Source organism: Eublepharis macularius, chromosome 4, assembly GCF_028583425.1.
Source record: "Eublepharis macularius isolate TG4126 chromosome 4, MPM_Emac_v1.0, whole genome shotgun sequence".
NCBI lineage: Eukaryota > Metazoa > Chordata > Lepidosauria > Squamata > Eublepharidae > Eublepharis > Eublepharis macularius.
The window spans coordinates 72,932,843-72,952,557 of record NC_072793.1 but is presented as its reverse complement, the minus strand read 5'-3'; the positions used below and the strand labels follow the sequence as shown (position 1 = coordinate 72,952,557).

General features: G+C 41.7%; 1 protein-coding gene across 6 annotated transcripts in view; it reads right to left on the bottom strand.

The window, feature by feature from the left end:
* TCF7 (transcription factor 7) overlaps nucleotides 1-635 on the bottom strand; it is a 163,020-nt gene extending 162,385 nt beyond the window's left edge. For all 6 annotated transcript variants that reach the window (XM_054977465.1, XM_054977468.1, XM_054977467.1 and 3 more), the window contains exon 1: nucleotides 123-635. In XM_054977465.1, coding sequence (XP_054833440.1) covers nucleotides 123-353 — 231 coding nt within the window. In that variant the 5' untranslated portion in view covers nucleotides 354-635. The remainder of the gene's footprint in view (nucleotides 1-122) is intronic.
* Between the last annotated feature and the right edge of the window lie 19,080 nt (nucleotides 636-19,715).

Sequence of the window (19,715 nt, the reverse complement as noted above, 5' to 3'; positions counted from 1 at the left end):
AGGGGATCGGGGAAGAAGAAAATAAAGTTTTTTAGTTCATTATACAGCCAGGTGAAAATGGCTAGAATAGGTGGAAGGGGCGGGAAGCCCTTCAGAGTGGAGCTGGTCTGCTTCTCTCTCACCTCGGAATGGGCTCCCGCTGTTGCCACTGCAGCTGCTGCGTTCGAAGTCTGGCTGTTGCTACTGCTGGTGCTTTCGGACTCGTTCACCAGGGACGACTTGAGATCAGCCAGGTCCCCTTCGGTAAAGACGTTGGCCTGGATTTTCTCTTCTTGCTCGCCTTCGTCCTTAAAGGCGATCATCTCGTCATTGGCCCCCAAATCATCGCCTCCGCCGCTGTTGAGCTGGGGCATTTTCTTCCCGAGCCACGCGAGGATCAAGCCAACTTCTTCTACAAGGGCAGGTCGGCGGAGAGGGAGATAAGTATTTTTTAAAAATTGGAGATCTGTTTAATATTTACCTCCACGCCTCCCAAAGAAGAACACTCTTTTTTGTCGGACTAAGACGGAGCGGGTCTGCGACCCAAAGGGAGAAGAAGACAATCAGAGGGTTCGAGGCGACGATCAATCAACTCCCTCCCCCTCCCCTCTTGTCTGTCCCTCCCTTCCAGCCCCAGGAAAGTTTGACTAAGTAGCAGCCTGGGTGAGAGCGCAGCAGCGCCAGCGGGTTCTGCTGGGAAAGGCACGGAGCGCCCGAGCGAGCGACGGCTTGGAAGTGCGCGAGCCGGGAGAACACAAGAGAACCCCAGCCAAAGGCTGGCGACATCAAAGCAGCCGCCGGTTGATTGACAGCGGCGGGGCGGGCCTGGAGGACTTCTTTGCCTCAACGCGCTCCAGCCTTAAAGAGACAGCGCGCTCTTTCCCGACTCGCCTGGAGGGAAGCCCATTACCGGCAATTAGAGCCTGCTCTCTTCTCCGGGGGAAGGGGAATGGGCCCGAAAGAAGCGGCTGTGCAACAAGACGGCGAAAGAGAATTGAAGAAACACACAGGTGCCTGTGTGGATTGTTTAGTAATTCGCTCTCTGCGTGTTTATATAAACCCTCCGGTGAGAGGAGTCATTCATAGGGAGTCATTTCTGAACGGGATTTTGAACAGATGTTGTCTGTGCTGGAACCCGCACCGAGATTGTGCGATAGGGAGACTATTAGATCAAATGAAGGCGGAGTGGACCCGCTTGGTAACTGGCGAGCTGTCCTAAACCGAAGAGCAAAGTTTGAGTCTTCCATTGTAACAGTAAACAAAGAATCCGCCTTATGCAACGTGATGACGATGGCTATTATTAAGACCCGCGTAAGGTGCATCCCCCTCATCTCTTCAGATGCCTATCAAACGTTGTCGTGTCAGATTCTTCCAGCTTTCCATGTCATACCGAGGCTGCGATCCGATGTCTCTTAGCTGTGAGCAACCTGCGCTGAACGCAGGGCGTTCCTAGTAAAGATGCAAAGACCTGGGGCTTTCAGTGGTTCTGTTTACAGTTTGCAACGTGCACTGTAATGGCAGCATTTTGACGCACGAGGTTTAAAAACAATGACACCTTGTTTGCTGCCGTTGTTCTAACTGGGACGACTTCTGTCTTGCAGAAAAAAGAACCTTTACGTAGAAGTCACATTAATTCCAATGGGACTCGCTTTCAAGTGAGAATGTTTGAGATCGCAGCCGAATTGCTTTTGAGTTGTATTTTTAATGAATTAAACAAGCCGGGCAAACAACACAAAACATAGGGTTTTGATTTGGAAGAGACTCCATTTGTTTAATTAAATGTATTATTTGCTGCGTTCAAAATGTAGGAGGGGCAGGGTTTCGGTCTGCCTTTCAGCCACCCGGGAATTAAAAAAAAAATGTAGGTCTGCACACAGCTTCACTGCTTAGGGGACGAAGAGGCGTCGCTGCAGTGCTTTCCATATTTTTGGATGCTCAACAGTTTCTCCTCCTTTCTAACATTCGTTTCTGAATTCGTTTGCGTCTCGAAGTGCGCGCAATCCCTTCAGAAAGGCAGACGTAAACTGGGTTTTAGAAAATTGTTAGTTTCTCTGACTTGCCCGGAGGGTCAGGAAACATGAAATTAACATCTTCCCAGCTAGTTCCCAAGAGACTAGACACTCCCGTTTCCACTGTCACGGAGAGACTGGAAGAGGTCTAGGGATGTAAATCTCGGAAAGGTTTCGAGATTCCTACTCAGGATCACTTCTGTCCTAACGTTCTTATGCTCGGGAGCCAGCAAAGCCCCGCAAGCTGTCCTCAGTCTGGCAAGGGCAGCGTGGAGCTTCAACGATCTTCCCGATAGGTCTGAAACGGCTCCACGTAAATGGGTTTTTATAGCTCCGCATAGCACGTAATTGTCACTTTCAACACCTCAATTACCTTCAGCACCTCCGCTCTGTTAAAGGTCGTGTTCTGCTGCAGAAAAGATTTATTCCTGGCAGTTAAACACACACACACACACACACACACACACACACACCTATCCCAATATAGCAAAACTTTTCTCTTACAAGAAAATAAGTCTTTCCACTTCTGCCCAGCATTTTCAGTAGAGGGAGGGTGTGAGATAAGGACTGAGGAAGATGATCTTAGTTGCCGCCTTCTTAATCTCAGAGAAAGGAAAAGTAGCTGCCGGGTGGCACTTTGAGTGAAGTTGCTTCCTTCATTCTCGGGGGCCAACGAACCCCCCCGAGAAGAAACACCTTTCCTAGATTAAGCAGGACAATCCGTATCCGTTGGTAAATTTCCTTTCTTACCTAGTGTTGCTGTCAACCTAGGGCTGTAGTCAAGAGGAAAAAAGAATAGATATATTTTTGCTACCTCCTCCCGAGTTTTTCCTGTCTCCCCTCCTTCAGACGATTCTCTTGCTTTGCATGTGAAAAAAAAAAGTCGTCTGAGATTTACAGCCCTCCCAAATGGAGATAAAACCTTGGCAATGAGTTGGAAACCTGTTGTAATCTGTGATCCAGGAAACAAAGAGGCTCATTAATGCAGAGTCTTTGGTGAGCCTTTGATGTTAGCTAGCATAGCATTCACTCTCAGTTCCATTTGCATTTAAACATTCATAAACATCATCTCTGCTTCCTTTGCCTTAAGCAATTTAGGAGTAAAGTATAGCTTCTATTTAAAGAAACCCACTGTGGTGAGGCTTAGAATACAAATATCACATAATCTTCCAACAGAGCAAATATTTTATCTTGCATTACTAGTGGACATACATCTAATAGACAGAAGACCCTAAGTGCAATGATAAAGCCAACTCCTATTCAAACTGAGACAAAGGATAATGTATCTCGAATCACCCCTTTTAATTTTTTTATCAACATTTAATAGGAGTTTGGGGATCTGAAACATTCTGTGTAGTTCATGGAAACCATAACTTTAAAGCTAGGTTCTTAAAACTGAGCACCCATCTATGGTCCACCCCTCCTTGACTCCTTTGTCTTGAATTACAAAATGTTTATCCTAATGCAAGACACAGGAAAAGAGACTTCTTGGCAAGCATAACTGAAAATAAAAACAAGCATGTGGTGTTCAAAAAGCTTTAATTCCCAAGCCACTTGCTCCACTGGCTTTTTTTTTAAAAAAAGTCTGTGAACTGCAATCTGAGTTTGCTGATATTAAACATGAATCGTGGAAGCTATCTGAAAGGTTTATGACACCTAAGCAAGACTACCCCATGCTTTGGGCAGTTGAATAGAGAAAATTCAGAGGGAAGAGGGGAAGTGGGAGGGTCTTTGATTAGAAGGAGATTCTCAATGCAAAGGCAGGAAAGGTCTCAGGAAGAAAGTGGTTAAAATCTGGAGCAGGATGAGAATAGGTGGGTGCTGGAGACAGCACTTGGTCCCTGTACTGAGGGTTCAGAAGCTTAGGTTGCTCTGTGATGGAAAGCCCAACCACATATTTCTTTAATTAGAAGTAAGTTTCATAGAGTACAGTGAAGAATGTAGCTTCAGTCAATTTTACTTCCATTTGCAGGGTGCCCTTATTCGGGCTGTTTTCAGAAAAGCAACCTATGGTGAATAAGAAACAAAAGCAAGGAAAGTTGCTTACTTGGAACACTATGTGCTAAGATGAATACATGCAGCATCATTCCTGAGGATCACATCTCCTGTAACTAATTCACTTATATGAAAGTGTTGCCATAAGTCCTGTCCATGTCTTAAAATGCAATGTTTCAATTCTCCACTCTGCCATGGAAGCTTGCTGGGTGACCTTTGACCTATCACACACTTTTAACCTAACCTACCTCACAGGTTTGTTGTGGAGGAAAAAACGGTGGAAAGAATGATGTGAGCCACTTTGGGCCCCTGTTGGAGAGAAAGGCAGGGTATAAATGAAATAAAATAAATAAATCTCAGACATCTCTAGTAGCACGATCAGTTAGTAGCTGATGTGAAAAACCCCTACTAAAGAGTTACCAGGATCAATGTCCCTCCATTTTGCTGCCATCACTCTTTATCATTTTGACTAGCACCTGGCGTTTGACAGATTTGGATCAATCAGCCAGATTTTACAGAACCTCTAGGCAAAATGGAAGTGGGCTGGTAAAAGAATTGTGAGACTGGGACTCACCACTAAGCATGATTGAATCTGAGCCTCCTGAGACAATGGATGGCTCATCAAGAACAGAGATAAGGTAGGCAGAACTTTTTACAGTGTCTTGGAAGCAGATACATCCCAATACAACCAAGGCACCATGGCTATTATATTAAATATACAAGATTTATGGGGAGAGATCTCATCCTTTCTCATCCCCCTTACTGGGCTGCTACAGCACTACTGCTTCTGCCTGCTTCCTCCCCATCCAATCTGTAGCACAACCGCCTCTGCCTGTTGCTTTCATGTGGCAATGCAGGAGAGACAGGCAGTGGCTCCTGCTCCCGCTCCCGCTCCCCCTCCCGCTCCCCTCCCCCACTATCTCCTAAATTTGCCCATCCTGCCAGGATAGTAGTCCTTCATCAAATAGATGAAGCAGTGTTGGGACCCAGCCCTTTTAAGAGGCCTGCACCCTTTGTTGAGGATTTCCCCCAGACCATCCAATGTGTACGTGGGGGGTGACTGGCTCATTATTAGTGGGCCCCACACTAGTAAGTCCATGGTTAGTGTGATAGGATTACATTGTCTGCTTTTGCACCTCCAACTGTCCTCTGTTTTGTTTGTTTTTGAAAACTCCACAGTTTTTTTAAAAGGTATGGAATTTTTTTGCAAACAGGATGTCTCCCCTCCCAACTTTGTAGAAAGAGTCTCTTCTTTGTCCATGGCCTAATTTCTGGATTTAATTATCCTTAGCTAGAGCCACATTCAGAATAAAATATAAGATTTTGACAATCAAGTTATCAAGGCTGTTTCTTCATACCAGTTCTCATTCAAACAGACCAATCATACTGTTCCCAGCTCTCATTCAAAAGGACTGATCAAGCCTCTTTCACACCTTCAGTCTTCCCCCTCCTTCTCTAATTGGAGGAGTGTAGGTCAATATTGAAGGTAGGAGCTTAGAATGACAGAAAGGAGCTTGACAAACCACATAGAGAATTCATGGCAGAGATTAAGATTTAAACTAGGGATTTCCTGATTTATGACTCAATTGCTAAGCTACTATGCTACAGTCCTATACTCCTAGGAATCATGATAGAAGGACTGAAACTGAAGTGTGACTGAGTATCGTAGCAGAAAAAGGAGATTCCTGATGGAGACACTAACGTGAACTCAGATTGACTCAATAAAGGAAGTCACAGCCTTCATTTTGCAAGTTCTGACCAAGGCTGTTGATGAAAGGACATTTTGGAGGTCTTTAATTCATGGGGTCACCATAAGTCAAAGCTGAGTTGATGGCTCATAACTCATGCACAGGTACTCTTACCTACATATGTAGCATGGTAAAGGCTATGGGGGAAGAACTATGAACCTATGGGGGAAGAACTATGAATCAAAATTTCCAAAAGGAGAATCTGTAAAACAAATACTTTAGGATTGTTTATCTGACATACTGAGATTCTGATAAGATACGTTTAACAAGAGTGTGACTGAAATTAAAGTCATTTATGAAAAAGGAAAGACTTTAAAGAAATGGAATAAAAGAAGCTGCAAAATCCACACTTATGGTTAGTCTTGAGACGGTGATAATGGAAGCAACTGTTCTAAAGCAGCCTTGTAAGAAGAACGAAGACATTTTAAGCTACATCTTCCAAAAACAGGCAGTTCAAAAAAGTGTTGTATATGTGCAGACATCTTTCATTGGCAAGTCTGAAGGCTTAGAGCTGGTCGCCAGCTTCCCTTTATCTGAAAAGAACAGAAGACTTGCAGTGTTAAATATATATGTCATCACCGGTATCCTCCCCCACCATTTAAATTGTCCTCTTGTGCACTCATATTAAAAGTGAGGTCTTTTTTTGGTGAGCTTTAGCCAAGTAACTGTATTTGAAACTTCTCAGTCTGTTTTATATGTTTCTATGAACACACAAATACAACCAAGTATCAGTGGTGGGCGACTAGGGTACAGGGATAATGCTACTTCTCCCCAGTGCAGGAAATGTACTGCTGCGCCTATCCTAACCTAGGGTTGCCAGGCCACAGCCTGCAATCTCTGGTATCATTTTGGGGATGGGTGTGCTGAACGTCACTTCTTGTGAAAATTGGAAGTGATGTCATGTCATGGGGAGATGACAATCTAGGATTTGCAAAAACTCTGTGGCAAAACCATAGAGTTTACAAATATAGAGCACCCCTGATGTCATGACATCATATCCAGATTTTGCTGTCAGTGTTCTGTTGTAACTACCTACAATGCTAGCAAGTCCCTTCCTCCAGTTCCCTCCAGTTCCCTCCCACCTGTCATTCAGGTGCTAGTGGGTAACCCTACCCCAACCATGACTGATACATGGTTGGGTTTGCATGTGTAGTAAAGTATATGTTTGTGTGTGTAAGGAGAAACCATAGCACCACCTGGCACACAGTAGTAAGATTACTGTCGCATGTATCCAGTTATGCAGTTCCTCTGACAGAATGGCATTTCTGTTTGTGGAAGAAAGTGAAGTGATTTTTGCCAATTTCCCTTTCCTACAGCAGTCCCTTATGTTACCACCTATGTTGTTCCTGAGGGTCTGCTGACTACCAGGAACATGGCTGGGGAGGGGCTCAGTGAACTACAGCTGCGAAGCAGGAAAGTTTAGTTCTACGAAGTTTCCAGATTATTGGATAAACACCCATGAATTTCCTCAATTGATCCTTACATCATAATTAAGCAAGTCACTAAAGGGAGTGCAGTTGTCATCAAGGACAATCTGGACTATAAAGAGGCCAAGAGACCACTCTCCAATATAACATTTTACAAACTATTATCCTCAAATCTCACAGAAAGATCTGAACAAGATTATGAAAAATTGACCCACTTACAGAGAACAAATGGATGTGGACACATGCTGGGTATCTTGGCCAGGGACTTTCTACTGCTGCCGAAGATACACAGACCTGGTAACCCAGGATATTGTCTGGCTGTATGGACTCCATCCTCAGACCTTATGCCATCAGAACTCCCAGTCACTTACAAGGCACAATTGACTTCCTGATGAAACTACAATCCATTGACAGCTTCCTAGAAACCATCACCTTAGCAGCCATGGATATTGAGTCTCTATACACCAACATCCCCAACAAAGATGGGCTACTAGCCATCAGGAACATTATTCCATATAATACCACTGCAAATCTGGCTATCAGTCTTTGCTTATTTGTTCACATCCACAACTATTTTGAATTTGGTAACAGTTTATATCTTCAGATTAATGACACAGTTATGGGCCCTGCTTGGTAGCACAGTATAGAAACATTGCCACGGTTGACTTAGAGCAATGCTTCCTCAGCCCCTGTCTATTAACTCCTGTCACCAGCAGTGCTTGAGAGATTTCATCAGGTCTTTAACGATTTTCACCTCAACATCAACCTTACCATGGACTAATCCACACAACATGCATATTTCCTGGACACCACTGTGAAAATATGCAGTAGACATATAAGAAACACCCTATATTAAATGTCCACTGATCCATCAAACATTCCTGCGCGACTCCAGTTACCATTCAGAACATATAAAACAATCCATAATTTACAGTTCAGCACTATTTTACAACTGCATTTGATCCAAGCCCTCAGACAGGGACTCTCACCTGGATAATTTACAAACAGAATTTTTTTAGAATATCAGTTAAATAGAGGAACAGATCCACAAAGCCAGTCTGGTGCCCAAAGCCAGCCTGCTACAAGACAAACTCAAAGGAGGCAACAGCCACTGGCTGTTACCTACAATTCACAACTTAAATCACTTCATGGATCATCAGTGATCTACAGCATCTCTTGGATAAGGATCTTTCTTTATTTACAGACAGCCACCCAACTTAAAACAGCTTATCACCAACAACTATATATTTCCTGGACACCACTGTGAAAATATGCAGTAGACACATATGAACCACGCTATATTAAATGTCCACTGACAGAGACACAAACCCAGGAACCAAACCTTGCAACAGACCTAGATGCCAATTTTATCCTGATATACACTCAGGCATACTATTATGGACCCTTATAACATCAACTACTCAGACCCATGCACAGCATCAAATGTAATATATGTCACCCTGTGTTGATAATGCCTTTCTACTATCTATATTGGACAACAGTGCCTCTCTCTACGTAACAAAATAACAAGAACAAGAATATCCAATTTATATACTGCCCTTCAGGATAACGTAACACTCACTGAGAGCGGTTTACAAAGTGTGCTATTATTATCCTCATGAAACTCACCCTGCGATGTGGAAGAGGTTGAGAGAGCTCTGAGAGAGCTGTGACTGACCCAAGGTCACCTAGCTGGCTTCAAGTGAAGGAGTGGGGAATCAAACCCAGTTCTCCAGTTTAGAGTCATGCCATCTTAACCACTACACCAAGAGGATCAATGAACGCAAATCAGACATATTTATTTATTTATTTTATTTTTTCAATTTATATACCGCCCAATTTATATACATAAGAAATCACAAGATTCAGAGGCCAGTGGGGGAGCATTTTAATCTTCCTAGACATACTGTTACAGGCACTAAAGTCAATGCGCTACACAAAAGAAACCTTCAAAAGAAACATACAATGTGAAAATGTTGAATTAGAACACATCAAATAATTAAATACTACATGTCATTGTGGCTTAAACAGAGACTTGAATGTCCTTAGTTACTACAATACCTAATACAATACCTACGTGATGGGGAGCCTTCCATCTGCCTCATTACATCTATGCTTGTGTGGAGGAAATTAACGAAATAAAGAAGAAAGATACGACCACAAGGACCTTTATATAAAATGGACTTTTATTACACCCGGATTGTCATTGCACTCCCTCTATGCTGAATTTTGCACTTGTAGAGAATATGGAATGTTTTTGTATTTATGTAACTAATGAATTACTGAGAGGTATTGAGTGTTGAGCATTTGCACTTTAAAATACACTTTGGTATAGGAATTTATCAGTTGAAGTGTTTGTGGTTTCCCGTTGGGGTTCTCTCCCCTTTCTTCGTGTTGCTTGAGCTACCTGAACCTGGCTTCTGCCAGGATTAAACTCAAATCGTGAGCAGAGCTTGGACTACAGTACTGCAGCTTACCACTCTGTGCCACGAGGCTCTATAGGTGGGATAGAGCAACTCAAAGGAGGGCAGAGCAGCAAAGTTTAGTGAGAATTGCTGGTGCGAAGCATACAAGAGGAATCTGGTTGCAAAGAAAGGCCAGTTGACCCACACAATGGCAACAATGGCCAACTCCTTCTTGCTGCTTCCCAAAAGCAATGGTTGAGCCTTGGGAAATCTTACTCATTTACTGTTTTTTCTTTCTTTCAGATGTTGCCATTGCTATTGCTTGGAAAAGGCAGGGTTCAAGAGGGCTTTCCTCCTCTTCAAAGCAGCATTATGTGCATCATCCCTGGTGTGACAAATCTGGATCCCTCTGAACATATCTGGTGATAGAAGAATTTCCATTTGTGGACTGCAACTTCCCCCACATTCCCCCTCCCTCTGCAGCCCCAAATGCTCCCTTGCTGGTCCTGGCGGCAACAGCAAGAATTGGGGAAATGGAAGTCTGCCACAGGAGGGGAGAATGAGCAAGGACCACAATCCCACCCTTTGTCAGCAGAAATCCTCTTCAGGATCCAATCCAATACTTAAATATTGTCTCCCTTTTTAAGGAAAAGGTGAGACTGGCAATGTTTCCCTTCCCTTTCCTGCAAACAGATACAGGAGTGGAACAAATAAAATGGTAGACATATGAGGAAAGCAATGAATCAATGTTGGTCACTAACCCTACCATCATATCAGTGGGAGAAATAATGTTATGACAGTGCACAAAAAGGATGGTCCTCATTTGCATTAGAAGCTAAATAAATTATAATATGTTAGTGCTTAAAAACAGGGAAGACAGTGACAGGCATTATCGTTTCTGGATTCTGAGGAATCAATGAAGGAATCTATACTGTCAATAACAGAGAAAAAACTAGCTCTTAGTTATTATGATCATTGTAATAAAGCCATTTTGGTCTGAATTAGGTCTCACAAGTACCTTGGATACTCTCACCAAGTGGAAGATGGCTTGATGATAGTTACACTCTCGATCTATTTTGCATCTCTCTTTTTAAAATCAAAGTGTCCCTGCAGTACTAGACTGTAATCCTTTATCCAGAGGTATGCAGACCTAATTCCTATTAATTTCACTGAGACATAAATAAGCAAAACAGGGCTCTCAAGATTGCAGCCTTAGTATCTACAAATAAAAATATGTAATAGGATGAATTGCATTCCTAGTGGAAATTAAAAGGTGGAAGCTAATCAGTTGTAAGAGAGACCTAAATAACTGATCAATCAGAGGTTTGCAAAAAACTTTGGGGAAAAGGAAGTAGGAAGCAATGACAAAAGAAATCAGGCCCGATTGCCCATTCATTTATACAGGTATTTTAAGGGTGATAAAGACTAAACATAAATTATATGTTGAAAGCCTTTCATCTCATTGCAGCTTAGCATTCTTTAGCTTTTTATATTTTTATATAAATATTTTTCCTTGAAGCACAGTCAGCTTAATTGGAGGTAAAAGGTATTCCATTTCATTTATTGGAAAGCCCTAATATGATTTCCCCTAGTTAATCATGTCTATTCCTAAATATAAGTTTCCTTTTCCCTTTCTTTCAAGTCATTTTCAAATGAAAGGGTCTGCATCACTCTTTGACCTTCTGTTGTATATCAGACCCTTGCAATGTAGCGTTTCCAAAAAGCAGCAGATGGATTTAGTAAATTACAGTCTGCAGAGGAAATGGTACTGGGAGCTGAGATAGGATAGAGTGTAGGGTTAAGTGACACGGGGTGTTTTTTGAAACTACATTCCTCTTGCCGGAGAATGCAGAACATTCACTTCCTGTGAAAAGCAGAGTAAAACCTTCATTATCAGCTTCACTTTTATGTGTGTATTTCCCTAAATGTATTTTTCTGATGGATTGTTGTAGAAAGGGTTCCCCTGAAGGTAAGACATGGCAAGTCCACTGATACAGATTAATCTGTTATTTGATTTCCAACCCATCCTTTCCTTCATGCATATGATCCTGGAGCATATGATTCATTGGAACTAGCACAACAATCCCCACATGGTGTGCTGGAGTTCACTAGTGAGCCCATGGCTCATAGCTTGTGGTTCTGAGTGGGCTGGCCCAGAAAATATAGGACTAGCCCACAATATGGCATATTGTGCTGAAGGTTTTCGCCTATTTACTTATTTAAATTGTATCTTCGTATTTTGTAAGCAACTTGTAGACCCCACAAGGGAAAAAATTAATTACATAAATTCAAGATAGTGGCTAATGTCCCACCACAATAATTCTGTTTATTATATAAAGGCAGCCTATGGTCCTAGCCCTCAAAGGAGGCTGTCTACAGTGTCTCTGCTTTACTGCTTTGGCCTTGCTTTCTTCTGATTAGGATTGACAACAAGCCTGGAGAAAAATATTCTATTCCTTTAATAAAGGTTTAATATGTGGAAATGGGAAGTTGAAGCTTTTCATTCATTTTATCTCCTGGTAAATATTACCCCATTTCATTTCTATTAAAGGGACAGGACATTTTTTTCTCTCCAGGCGGTTAGCAAGCTTGTGTGTGTGTGGAGTATCAATAGATATGGGAAAGGAGTTAATCTAATTCCCAAATAACTTAGAAAGGGAAATATTTCTTTATTTCCTTGTTTTCTTCAAGGCACATTCTCTTTTTTTTCTCTGTCTTTCCCCCTTTCTCATTTTACAAGCCTTCCTGTATCTTCCTTCATTATTTTCTCCTCCATCCTATCAGTCTGTGTCTTTCTTACAGACATAAGTTCATTCAAGAGCCTATGTGATGCACTAGTTGGATGAATATCTGGGAGATCTAGGTTTGAATCCCCACTCTGTCACAGATTCTTGTTGGTGTCATTGGATCAGTCTCTCTGTCTCTCAGTTTATCTACCTCGTAGGGTTAGTGAGACAGCAAAAATGGAGAAAGAGGGAATGCTAATGTAAACTGCTCTGGGTGCTAATTAGGGTCCCCGGAGGGAGATGGGAGACTTGGTATTCACTGTCCTGTGCCCCTCACTGCCCTGTGAAGCCTGGGAGCGCTGCCACGCTCTGCAGTTGCCAGATTAAGCCCAATTCAGGCCTGATCTGGCCTGAATCCAGCCTGATTCAGGCCAGATCCAGTCCAATTTGGCCACTGTGGAGCACAGGAGCACTATTGTGCTCTGCAGCAGCCCGATCTGGCCTGATTTGGTCTGAATTTGGTCTAATTTGGGCTGAAATAGAACATTAATACAAATTAGGAGCATGCTTATGTAAAGGAATGAAGGCATTTCAGAATTACCAACGATTGTAGCAACCCTGGAGGGGTCTAACAACTATACCAGAGCTTAATACACCATCTGGCCTACACTTGGACTGCTTTGAACCAATTACAATGACAGACCTTAACAGGATCCTGTGCGCTTGATCCTTGCCCATCTTGGCTGTTAAAATCAAGTAAAGTTCACATAAGTGAACCAATGTGATCTATTGTAAATCACTAACTCAGGGCACCTTCCCCCGGCCCCTCAAACAGGCAGTTATCCATCTGCTAATTAAAAAACCATCCCTAGACAAAACTGATGTAGCCAATTATTGCCCAGTCTCTAATCTGCCCTTTCTGGGCAAAGTGAATGAGAGAGCAGTAGCTGACCAACTCCAGATCTTCTTGGAAATCACTACTGCTCTAAACCCTTTCCAATCTGGATTCAGATGTCTGATATTTGGAAAACATTTCTCCCAGACAACCCCCCAAATTAGCAGACTGTCCAGGTGAAAACCAGACACCTGGCAACCCTAAGAAGACATGGAAATAATAACTGGTTTTGGAAGGGTGCATCTTTAGGATTTTTTTGCTACGGATCAATTCTGGAAATGGTGATGTAACCACAAAACCTTTCAGTTTTGAAGCTTGCAACTCAGTAATGAGAACAGATACTCTGACCAAATGCAGATGTTGTTTCTTTCTCTGTGTTACCACAACAACCTTTCTCTACTCATCTTGGATTAGGACACAAGGTTGGCTAGTTCTCATAATAACGCCATGAAGTCATTCACTATTAAATGAGCTAGTAAGGTTGAGAGATAATAACTTGCCTGAAGCAATAATGAGGAGATGGCAGAAGTGGTTGCAAACCTGCATCTCTAAGACTGAAATCCAACTTTCTGGCCAATGCACCACCAGTAGAACAAATATATAGTAAATGGCTGTTTCCTCACAGGAATTTTCCTCACATGGAAAACAGGAAGAACTGGGATTAAAGGGGGGCATCCCCATAACATTGTGCTAATTCTGAGCAGGACTTGTGTTGTTCCCAGGGTTTTCTCTTTTAAGGTTAAGAAGTCCTAAACCTGTTTTTCACTAGTTTAAAGGAGAGTTTTGGAGTGGCTGCAGGATAGACACTGCCTTCATGGCCGCTATAGATGAGAAGGGGTCAGAACTGTGCACCATTTTCTAAATGGCATGAGACAGCTCGCTGCTGTGTACCATCTCCTCTGACTCTTTAGAGGGGTTTTCCTTCCTTCGCGGCTCAGCAGTGTTGAATTTTAGTTATCTAACAAAATTTATATCCCGCCTTTCTGCCCTCACAAAGGCCACCAAGGCAGCTAACAAATTAAAACATACATAATCATATCACATTTAAAGGCTATTAAAACCATCCAAAAAGAACACCAATACACCATTAAAACAGTAAAACCAGGACTAAAGTACATACAAAGACATAAAAACAACAATTAAAACATTCAGCAGGAAGGAGGGATCACTGAAAGAATGTCAAATGAAATGAAAAAGTCTTCTTCTGCTGGCAAAAAATGGCAGCAGATGGTGACAGATGATTCTCCCTGGGAAAAACATTCCAGATTTCTTCTGTCATGACTCACAACCAAGAAGGTTAAAAAAAAGTGAAGGGAAAGGGGGTGTTTTCACATCATGGAGGATCCTGGCACAGTTATTGTTATACCTGAGCTAAAGTGAAGGAGTGATATGATGAAAAGGAGAAGAGCAAAGTTTAGATGGTGGCAGCACCAACGGGGGTGGGGAATTCTGTTCTTGCCCTTTTTAGCACAGCTTACTACTGCTGTAGGGCACTTTTGTACCCCAAGGTGGAAGCATATTCATAAATCAAGATGTTCTCTGTTCCAACCCTTTGTTTCAAACATTTACAGATATATAAGACAAAGACTAATTACCTGTCATAGAGTAAGGACAATCACAATATTTTTATCAAACAAATTATTCACAAACATGTTAAAACCATGGCTGTGGCTTACAGCTCTCAAACCTCTGAAGATTGTCATATGAGGCTCGGAAGGTCAGTAAGTCTGCCACCTCTGATACACTATGAAAGAACTGAATTCAATCAAAATCTTCCAGCTGCATTAGCCAAAAATTTTCTTTGTAAGATGCTGCTAGAATGTTTACAGAAATATGATGCTGTTTCCTAGCTCCACTTCAGTCTCATCCCTTCATCTTTTACTCAAGAAATAATCTTTATTGAATATATTGAATGGGTTATAACAAGGGACTGAAGGCATCTGTTAATGGGCATATGTTCCCTTAATGTATTTCAGGTGTTGCTGAAAGGCTCGAACATCAGAAAGATGAGCAGAAGGGGCAGAGAACTACCACCATGATAAGATAGATTTTTCTATGAGGATAAATAATGTAATAAATGTGATGGATGTGGCACATCTTTGTTGATTCTTAAACATCTCCAGTTATTCTTTATGCAGGTTCAGCAGTTCAATTTCTTTTTTTAAAATTAATTTTTTCCCAAGGAGTTTGTAGCTGCTGGGGGAGTTGTTCCCATTAAAACTGTACCCTCGTCAACATCATTGTCATCTATTTTATATAAGTCAGCATTAATAAGTATGCAAAGGCATGCAAAGATTAGTCACATTAATAAGTGTTTGTAAGTTCTTCTTAGGTCCAAACGAATCTCACCAAACTATGACTTACACATGTATTGTCAAAGGCTTTCACGGCTGGAGAATGATGGTTGTTGTGGGTTTTCTGGGCTGTATTGCCGTGGTCTTGACTTACACACTTCAATCAGCTGTGTCCCACAGTATAAGATATGTGTGTTCTCCCTCTCTGTATAATATAAATTCTGGACTGCAAACATCTTTATAGTTCACGATCATGTAACCAACCTCTGTGACTGTTGCTGCATGACTAAGGGCAACTCATGAGACTGGCTGGAATACAGAATTTGGTTTGTAGGAACTGCCTCATCAACCAATGGAAATTCTGATGATCCTCTGGGCATGCCTCAACAACCCTTTTTTCATTTGCAGATTAGTGCTTACTCACTGCTCTTAGTCATTTTTAGGAGTCCTTCTTGCTCTCTTTTTGTGGTAGTCAACTCCTTCCCATTACTTACAAAAAAATTTAAAGAATATTGGTGTTTATGTGTTTTCTCCATTCCAGGCCTCTCTGATAACATCTGGCTGCACTGGACAAATCTTCAAAGGCTTGGGTTTCTAAGCAGAGTAAATAATGACAGGCTGCCACCTTAAGCACCTACCATATCTGACCCCTCAGTACTGTTAACTTAATGTGCATAGATGTGGTCTTAAATCAAAGCTATACAAAAGTGTATACTATGTCTTTTTTAAAAGCACTTCTCTGCTTGATCTCCTAGTAGCAATTGGGCTTTTCATGCTCGTCCTCTTCTCTCTGCCTGATTTGTCAGATAGTCTGGGGCTTTCCTTTCCAGAAGTGCTTGATTCATAATAATATATGCATGCTAAGGTAATATCAGCTATACATATGAGGTTGACACTACTGAGAAGCCAGATATTGGATATACTCAAGGCAGAACTCTGTCATTATCTACCCTACTTAGAAACCCAAAGAGTATTTTAAATATCATTGCTCCCCTACCCCATCCTGAGAAACTGTAGTTTGGTGAGCATGTTAAGTGTTTGCTGTTACAGATTCCTGCTCCCCAAAACCATAGTTCCCAAGATTCTCTGGGAGGATGCTCTTTTTCTTAAGCCAGTTCAAATCTGTCATGTAGATATATTGTTATGAAACAGTGCAGTTTGAGGAAAGTCATTAATTCATCATTGGGATTCATCTAGACTCTTCAGGAACAAAGTGTATATATAAATTTAAAATATCGTAACAAAAGTGTTGTTATGTTGTATCAAGTGAAGATAGGACATTAATTCTCACTATGGGTCAAACCACATGAGACCAAATACACTTGAATTACACTCAAATACACTCAAATTACAAAATACATTCAAATTACCCATGTAATTCGAGTGTATTTTGTCTCGTGTGGTGAGACCCGGGGATGGCATCTTATCATGGGCGATTCCCGCCAAGCAGTCAGGAGGCAGTTCATCTCAAACTTCCTGTCTCCAGCAATGGGTTCATCAGGATCTTCAGTTCTTTTCTTGTGTAAGATAGGAACACAGGACACAGAGGACCTCTTCTAGATAGCCTATTTCTTTGTCTTTTCTAAATGCTTTTTTAGTCCATACTCAGTTTTACCTTACTTCTCAACTCTAATCTATTCTACTCTGTTCTGTTTAAAGAAAAGAGGGAGAAAGAGAGCAAAACTGAATGGCCAAGGCAATGGCTGACTGCTATGATGCAGAAGCCATATCCCAGAGTTTCCTCTCATGTCTGGAGACCTTTTTTTAATCTTCAAAGTGCGAAGCAAAGATCACCCCTCTTTGACGAGGATGCCGCAAGAGCTGCATTGAGGCCTGGGTAGGAATGTGAGGTACGTCAATGCAGTGCCAAATGTCTTGTTCTTGTCTGTTTCTTGGTTCAGTTCAGGCTTGGGGTTTAATAGATGCTTGCTAAAGCTTAGCCAGTGGATGGTTCTAGAGTCTCAGCTACCCACAGGAGTCATGGAGAATGAGAAAAGATGATATTTTGAATCATGAGCTTTTCTGCATGTTCAACTTATTCCTGATTTTCTTAGCAGTTGATCCACAAGCAATGAAATCAGTTTGAGTATGGTTCTTCCACATATCTATTCTCCCTTTGCATTGTTACAGTTGTGGAGTTGGTTTATTTTCTTCCTCATATGCCTTAAATATCAGGATTTTCAAGTAAGGGTGCTTTTTAATTTTTTGGGCATGCTTATATGATACAAGGGATGCATTTCAAAAGAGAGTGAAAATGAACACACTTCCAATCTTTGCAGAGGGAAGGAACCCTAAAAGGGGCGTAGTTCTGTACCCATACCTAATTCCCTCCCCTGTGGTCCAAACTGGGGAGCCCTGACTGGGCTGACCCAGAGCCAGGAGGAGGAGGCCAGCACTGGCAGGGCTAGCCAGTCTTTGTTGGGACAGAGCCCAGAACAGCAGCAACTATGTCCTTTACAAACCATGCTGTTTTTTCTGGCACCAGAAGTGCCCATCCTGTCTCCCCTGGGCCACCAGGGCTTTTGCAATTAAAAGAAATTATCAGTTTCAAATTGCTATGCTGACTTACTGTTATAATAATAGGTGCAGCAGGTTCTCTGAAATTTCAGCTTTTATTAAAAAATAAAGTAGGTCTCTAGCCCCTTTCCTTGTGGAGATATAAGGAAAAACACATATCCACAACAGAAGGGGCTAGAGAGTTTATTTTTTAACATTTTCCACAAAGAACAAAGGCAACACAGAATCAGCTTTTTTTTAAACTAAAAGATTGATATAAAAGTGGTCTCAAAAGAACCAGGAAAATACTGGGGAAAACAAAGGCCTTTTCTGCATGGCTATTTTACTCCTCTCTTTTTGAGCGTCACTTCTCAAGGCTCAGATTTGTTTTGGCCTCCTACCTTTCTGCACGCCACTTTTAATCCTAGTATAGGTGTCATCTTTTTTTTTTGGCACCACGGTGAAATAAAGAGGATTATGTGATGAGTTGTGAATGTCATTGTTGGTGTTGCTATCGACATCACATGTGCCATCATATTACCTCCACTTTTAAAAATGTTCATGCATGCCCAATTGCGTTGTTGTTACATTATGATGTTATGATGACTGGATGTGCTCAGCGTTAAGGTATTAGCAATGGGAAAAAAACAAAAGAGAAACAAAAGCAAAAGGAAACCCAACATGGTGTGTATGCAGTGTTGGCATAGAGTAACCCCAAACACAGAAATTTTTACCCAGAAAGCTTAAATAGCTAATCTTTGAAAACCTAAAATAGATCCATGTAACCACAACACAAAGTAATGCTGCCATTATATTGTTATGATGTAATGCCATTATGCTTGTTTTTAAAAAAAACAAATCCATGATACAGGCTTCAAGTAGACATTTTTGTTTATTATTTATGACCCCTGCATGGTCCAAACCAGAGAGCCCCTCCCAAGTTGACCCAGAACTGGGAGGCAGAGGCCAGTGCTGGTGAGGCAAACTGACACAAAGCAATAACATCAACATTACAACATTATAACATCATTAAGTTTTCTTCAAAAAAAGGAGATGTGTCTTGGGAAAGGAGAGGGATGAGGGGAAGAAGAAGGGCTAAAGGGAGGGAGCAGTTGAGAGGAGGAAGGAGATTAGTGTGAAGTGGTCTGCAAAGGGAGGGAGGAGGGTAGAACAGAGGGTGAAAGGGGAAAAATGGAAAGGAAAATTCTGGGCAATTGAAAAAGCTGACTCAAAACCACATCGGGGAATAAACACACACTGAAAATTTGAGGAGAATTCTTGAAAATGCCATATTAAAATCTGAAGGGGGAGTTAAGCATGCAGTATTCAGAAGAATACCCAAACTGGTATGGGGCCAGAACTGACAAAAATTGCCCATACAAGAAAAGTAAAAAACAACAACCCCAAAGTGAAAACTAAAGGCGAAAAAATGCATGTGAAAATAAATTGGCTGGAACTGATGAAGAAAACCATGGAGAAAAGCCTAAACGGTGTTAAGGAAAAGCATACTAATTTTAATATCTGTATGCTAAGTATTAGCAAACTGAGAGCCAGTTTGGTGTAGTGGTTAAGAGTGTGGGACTCTAATCTGGAGAGCCGGTTTGATTCCCCACTCCTCCACGACGCCAGCTGGGTGACCTTGGGACAGTCAAAGCTTCTAGGAGCTCTCTCAGCCCCACCCACCTCACAGGGTGATTATTGTTGTGGGGATAATAATAACATACTTTATAAACTGTTCTGA